Source organism: Anastrepha ludens, chromosome 2, assembly GCF_028408465.1.
Source record: "Anastrepha ludens isolate Willacy chromosome 2, idAnaLude1.1, whole genome shotgun sequence".
NCBI classification, from domain to species: Eukaryota; Metazoa; Arthropoda; class Insecta; order Diptera; family Tephritidae; genus Anastrepha; species Anastrepha ludens.
In genome coordinates this window covers 52,542,457-52,549,185 of record NC_071498.1, presented here as the reverse complement: position 1 = coordinate 52,549,185, position 6,729 = coordinate 52,542,457, and the positions used below count along the sequence as shown (strand labels likewise).

Genomic DNA, 6,729 nt, shown 5'->3' with positions numbered 1-6,729 from the left:
GCTGGCATTTGGATTATTTATTCCTTGGAACACCTTAAAAGTACACAATTCAAAAATGTTTGCGTAAACTTAGAAGATGCACAGCTCTTAATTGGAGCATAGGGCAGAAACTAGTTTCTTCCAATGCATAATTCGTAATTTTGCTCCAAGAACCGAATTTGGATGCCGGTGAGGGAACTGTTTAACGCTTCATATGATATTGCGCCAGTTTTATTTTTCTTCTTAATTGACACGACATAACTCCCTAAAGGATTTTCACCGAGTTTAATAACGCGCCAGTCGTTTATACTCCTACTATCCGGCACCAAGCGCTTCCCTCCCAATATTTCCAAAGCAAAGGGGGCCTTCTTCTGTTACCACTAGCAGGAACCACATCAAATCCTTTTGGGAGCGGCAGCAATTGTATCCATTCTGATGATAAAACCTAACCAACGAGGCCTTTGGATCTTTTTTCTTCCGCAAAATCTTTCTTCCAAACACTTCATGGGTCGCCTCATCGGTTGATGACATCGTCTGGCTCTATCGTCCGCAAAACAGAGGTGTGTGGTAAAGGATGTGGTGTTCAAGAAAAATCATCACTTATGAAGGATATTTGTTGCTTCCATTGCGAAGGAGCTAACTAATGAACGCCAAAAATTGAAAATCCAACTAAAATCTTAAATAAGTCAAATATTTTTTGCTTGTTTTCATTTGCGATTTTGTTTTGTTTAATATTGCAAGTTGTCGATTTCCATCGATCATAGAAAATTAGTATTCATGATTTGATTTAAACGTCGACGCTGAGCGGGCAATAGTCTGAAATAATACCTTTGGGTGTGCGTTAACTCACAGCGATTGTGCAGTGGCGGCCATAACGTGGTAATGCACAAATGACTAGAAAAAATTAAAATATTTTTTTATGTATAAAATTGAATTACGTATTCCAGTAGGGGTGGCATACCGATTGAAACGTGCCGCCTCGTAGGCCGTATTAAAGTTATTCATTATTTGACCGATTTCATATTGAAATCGCTGCTCGTAATTCTTTTTGCTTTTATGATAGCGATCGCGACATTGCAAATGGCTGGAAGCAGAATTAGTATATCATAACCCTAGGATTTTCTTGCTTAAATTTTTAATAATATTCCACTTACTAGGGCACCGAAAACTTCATATAGCTAGGATGTCTACTATGGTCACGCCAATCTTCTTTTTTCTTCTCGTCTTTACAGATCTCTTCGTACAATAATTCAAGCTCTCGGTGCGAGAAGGGTACATCGTCATTCAAATCTTCTGGTGCTTCCGTCAAGCCGCCGACTTTTGATGCTTTTCTGTCAACTGGTGCAATATCCTCTGCCATTTGTACGATTTAATTTTTAGAGATATATTTATTTCTTTGACTATTTATGGTTTTAATCTTTAAGCTGTTTTGTAAATTATTTATTTAGTAATTTTAATTGTTTTAATAGTTTTATTATTGTTTTACTTTCTGGCGCTGGTGATTATATACTGCAATGGCTTATTCTTTTTTTAATATCGGCCACCCGTATAATTAAAATTTTAAGAAATTTTTATTTTCTAAATTTTTGCTTCGATATTTGTGTATGACTCAATTTTCAAAGCTTTCGGGTTCAAATCAAGACATGTTGAACGGGTAGTAGTAGTGGAGTAGGTGATTTGATGTTTCTTTTTCAATTTATTTAGTTTCTAACTCGTCATGATTCAATTATAGAAGGTTAGGTAAGTAATGGCAAGGGCGCTTTGACACTCCCTTATTTTAGGGCTGAATTTACGAAGGATGGAGAAAAAGGGAATAATGTTTTCCCCTTCTTGCCTAAAGGTAGTAAAAAAGTACGTAAAGTAACTAATTAGTGCTATAATAAGAGAAAAACTAAGTATATTGGTTATTACTTCTACATTAAAACAAAACAACAGAAAAATTATTGTTTTTGTTTTAAAGCGAATATAATATTTACTTAGAATATTTTCGATGTTTATTTAACACAAGAGCACGCAGAAATATGTGATGTTACTTATGTATGTGTTTTAAGTTAGTTCGCAGTTGTAAAACAAATATTTGTTAGATGGGAAACGAGACAAAAGTAAAAAAATGGAGTCTCTAAAGGAATATTTTCATTACATTAAAATGGAAATGCAGCTAGTAAACACAAATAGTTTGGAAAATTATTTCACTCTTATGCATATAAGCCATGTTTAGTAACCTTTGCATTACGACGTGATGCAAATTTCCTCATTTCAGTATCGTACGAACGTAAATGTACTTTTCATAACTGTTTTACAATCTTTTATTCCTGAAATAAATGCTGACTTTTAGCATCCTTCATATGCATTGAGAGAGTTACTTGTTAAACCTTTGAATTTGATATAGATTTGGCTGCCATGATATGTTAACGACAGGAATGAGATAAAACAGAATATTTAATTTCGTATTTCGAGCATAACAATATATGACAATCCATTTGTTACCGTAAAGACATTGCAAAAGCAGAAGTTCAGTCGATCATTCCTCGACGTAAGAAAAACATTGGAGTTAGAAGAGTTAAGATTGAAAAAATTACAAATTTATTAGTTTATTGTTTAAAATTTGTCTACCTTAATATACTTGGCGTCCCTAATATTAGTATAATATATATTAGTTAGGAAAATATATTCATATAGTCTAAAACTAATACATCGAAAAATTTCTATATTGATAATATAATCCACTTTTAGTAATTGCGATGATTCAGGTAGAAATCAAAAACCTGTAAACCAAAAATCTTAAAAATTGTTAATTCATAAATATTTCACTACAACTTACGTGTAAATGTAGACGTAAAGCGCGAGGACTTGCTCGTGTAGGTGTTGCGCATGCATCTACGTACAGCATATTGTTCTAGACCGAGTAGGGTATCGACTTGAAGAGCCAGTTCGGAAGCCAAATTGACTTCAGTGTTAGCAGAACTAGGCACATAATGACCGTCACATGTTAAACACTTACTAGGTATTTGCACCATCATACACAGCACGATCAATGGCATCTATGAAATTGTCCGTAGCACTACATGTGACGATGGTAGAAATACGCGCATACTTGCCTTCGTTTCTAAAAACCAGCTCTTCAACACACATCTTCCGCTGCACTTGCTCGTCTGTGAAGTCTTACAAATAAAAACTTTTAAAACCAATTTATTATCAAATATTCTAACAGAACTTACTAACTGTTTATGTATTGTATGTAAGGTGGTCACTATTATATTTGCAAAAACGCTGTTCTAAAAACCTATGAATGAAAAAGTTTAATAAGAATTTATACAAATGTCTGATCTGGACTTACGTGTATGAAAATTCACCAACCGGTAGTTTTCGGCAGCAGAAAGGCGACTCCAAATAATCGACTACCACCATATGTAAGACATAATCGACCTAAATAGTGAAAAATGACATTAATTTATAAAATAATTAGCTTTTATTATTATACTTACTTGAACGTTTACAAGCAGATAAATGATTTTCAACGAATAATAACAAGGCAAAGCGTCAAAGTGAAAACGATGTTGCCGACCCCATAATTTGCACCAAAAGTTTAATTTTTACTACAATTTAAAAGTTTTTTCGCAAAAAATGTAGGTATATTTGTAAAGAAGCAACATGTTTTCAAATAAGGGAGCCGATTTGTCAAGAGGGAGCGAGAAAGCTGCTTACTTACCTAACCTTCTATAATTGAATCATGCTAACTCGTAACCGCTTTTTTTTGAATTACTCTCAGCTGTCAATCTTTGTTTATAGATTTTGTTACTTTAGGGATTAAAAGCAAAAACAAAATACATTGCAGTTGTTTTTTTTACTCTTCTGCAACTACCCAAGGCTAATTAAAGGAGGTGGCACTATAGGACTATGAATAAGTTCGTGCGGTTTTTTTTCGAAATTTGAAACTTTATTGACGTAAAATGGTTACAAATTTAATATTCAAAATATTGTCCATCGCTTACTACTACTTTTTCCAATCTTTCTGGCAATTCACGGATTCCCTTTGTGAAAAATTCGGTCGGTTTTGCCGCAATCCACGAATCGATCCATTTTTTGACTTCATCGTAATTACGGAAGTGCTGGTCAGCCAGGCCATGTTGCATCGATCGGAAGAGATAGTAATCGGATGGCGCAAGGTCTGGACTATACGGCGGGTGGGGTAGGACATCCCATTTGAGCGTTTCTAAGTATGTTTTGACCACTTGTGCAACATGTGGCCGAGCATTGTCATGTTGCAAAATAACTTTGTCGTGTCTATCGGCGTATTGCGGCCGTTTTTCTCGCAGTGCTCGGCTCAAACGCATCAATTGTCGTCGGTAGACATCCCCCGTAATCGTTTCATTCGGTTTCAGTAGCTCATAATACACAACACCCAGCTGGTCCCACCAGATACACAGCATAACCTTCAGGCCATGAATATTCTGCGCCGACGTCGATGTTGAAGCATGGCCAGGGTATCCATACGTTGCCCGACGTTTTGGATTGTCGTAATGGACCCACTTTTCATCGCCAGTCACAATTCGATGCAAAAAACCCTTTCTTTTGTGCCGTTGAAGCAGTTGTTCGCATGCCATAAAACGGCGTTCAACGTCTCTTGGCTTCAATTCATACGGCACCCAATGGCCTACCTTTCGGATCATTCCCATGGCTTTTAAACGTTTGGAAATGGTTGATTGATCAACTCCCAAAGTTTTTGCAACCTCTTCTTGCGTTTGAGCCGGATCTTGATCGAGCAATTCCTCCAATTCGGTATCCATGAACTTTGGCGGCGCACCCTCGCGTTCTTCGTCTTCCAAGCCAAAATCACCACTTTTAAAGCGTGCAAACCACTTCTGGCACGTTCGCTCAGATAGAGCATGCTCACCATAAACTTCCACCAAGATACGATGACTTTCGGCTGCTTTTTTCTTCATATTAAAATAATGAAGAAGAATTTCCCGCAAAAACACATTATTTGGCACGAAATTCGACATTTTCAAGTGTGGTAAAAATATTGTTGTTTACGCTTCAAATAAAAAACTTATACTGACGTTTGTGCCTTACGACAGTAGCTCTCCAATGAATGTTTGGAAATGTGGATCGATGGAATAATAATCAAGTAACGCCATCTGTTGTAAAACCGAAACGAACTTATTCATAGTCCTATTAGTATATAGCATAGTGATTTATTTGCGAAGGTCAAATAGGAAACAAAAGATTCGATTCCTTTAAATTCAAGCACTTCAAAACTTTCAATTTTCAAATTACAAAGTTCGTTTCGTACAAGGCGCATTTATTAAGTAGTAAACAAAAAATTAATTCGCCCTGTTTTATTCTGTGCTGACAGCTACATGGCGAAAAAAAACACAAATCAGCTGATTTACCAACACCAATACTTTACCGTGACAAACAAACATACAAAACATTGTTGTTGGTCTAGTGCCACCAGCTTTAACAATTGCGCCTTGAATTGACTTTAATAATCAGTAAGGCGAATTTATTTTCAGTAAACCAGCTGATTTTGTTTTTTCTTTCGCCGTGAATATTCGGATGCCAGCACAAAATTCAGTTACGAGAAGCGTTCCAGGGATGATAGAATACAAAGTTACGCTTTCCGAATTCGGTGTATCGTCAGGTTCCATGAATAAACAGACAAAAGGGAGGGTAATTACTTCTTTGTGAAGAGGAGGAAAAGGCAAAAACAATAGAAACTACCAAACGCAAGAAATTATACACACACACACACCCACTTGCTTGCCACGTCTTCCGAATAAGAACGCTTTATAATCCGTGATAAACGTCGTTTTCATTAGTTTGCTTAGTTTAAATCTCACAAATCACAATATTACCACACCATTCACCGAACTTGCTCAAGAATGTAAGTTGCCCTCCTTTTGTTTGTTTTGTTCATTTTTCTTTTAGTAGAGCCTGACGTCTGCCTGTCAAAATCGCGAAAAATAGAGTAACTGTTTTCGGAAGACGGCACCTTCTGTAGCCAATTCGCCTTGAAGCTCTTCTATTCGCTCAATCGTCGCATGGTTCGAGCTTGAAATGTATGTATCTATGTATGTATGTCGACTGATCGTCCTTTTATATTTTCTTTTGTCTTTACCTTCTAACGTGCAAAAAGTTGTTGTTGGTCTAGTGAGACTGTGAGTGCCACCACCTTTAATGATAATTATAATAGTTTTAATTTTTATCTGAGGTAAACCTTTGCTATTTGGTTTGTTCTCTGGTTTTTTTTCATGAAATGTTAATATGTATAATCCTTTAAGAATATGCCAAAAAAATTTTAGAACGTAAATTTAAGCACTTCTTATACAGGGTGGGTCATATAGCGTTTGCTTTTTGAACCACCTATTTTTTTAAGAATGGTAACACAAATGAAGTGTCAAATGTGTTCATGATTTACTTAAAGGTTTGAAATTTACGAAATGGGACGCCATACGCCTGAACAAAATTGGAAAATATTGAAAACCTATTTCCAAAGTGGTGAGTCTTCTTCTTCTTCCGCGGTTACAGTAAATGGCGAGCGTTACCGTGATATGCTCCACGAGTTTTTCTTTCCGAAAATTGAAGAGGTTGACATGGACGACATTTGGTTTGAACAGGACAGTGCAACTTGTCACACTGCCAAAGTTACACTCGAACTTTTGGCTACCGTTTTTGAATTCCGATATTAATTGGCCGCCTCGGAGCTGTGATTTAAGCCCGTTGGATTACTTTTTGTGGGGGCCGTTA

The 6,729-nt window shown here is 36.3% G+C and overlaps 1 protein-coding gene and 1 long non-coding RNA gene across 2 annotated transcripts; both read right to left on the bottom strand.

The window, feature by feature from the left end:
- Positions 1–684: 684 nt before the first annotated feature.
- On the bottom strand, positions 685–1,609 carry LOC128857672 (uncharacterized). Its single transcript, XM_054093420.1, has 4 exons — positions 1,466–1,609; positions 1,134–1,403; positions 941–1,063; positions 685–873 (listed from the first exon to the last, which is right to left on the bottom strand). The coding sequence occupies exons 2-4, from the start codon at positions 1,337–1,339 to the stop codon at positions 738–740; spliced, it is 465 nt and encodes a 154-aa protein (XP_053949395.1). The 5' UTR covers positions 1,340–1,403; positions 1,466–1,609; the 3' UTR covers positions 685–737.
- A 1,066-nt stretch (positions 1,610–2,675) lies between these two features.
- LOC128857664 (uncharacterized) lies at positions 2,676–3,542 on the bottom strand. Its single transcript, XR_008453941.1, has 5 exons — positions 3,465–3,542; positions 3,317–3,405; positions 3,198–3,262; positions 2,801–3,140; positions 2,676–2,744 (listed from the first exon to the last, which is right to left on the bottom strand). It is a non-coding gene; the product is annotated as an uncharacterized LOC128857664 (long non-coding RNA).
- Positions 3,543–6,729: the final 3,187 nt, after the last annotated feature.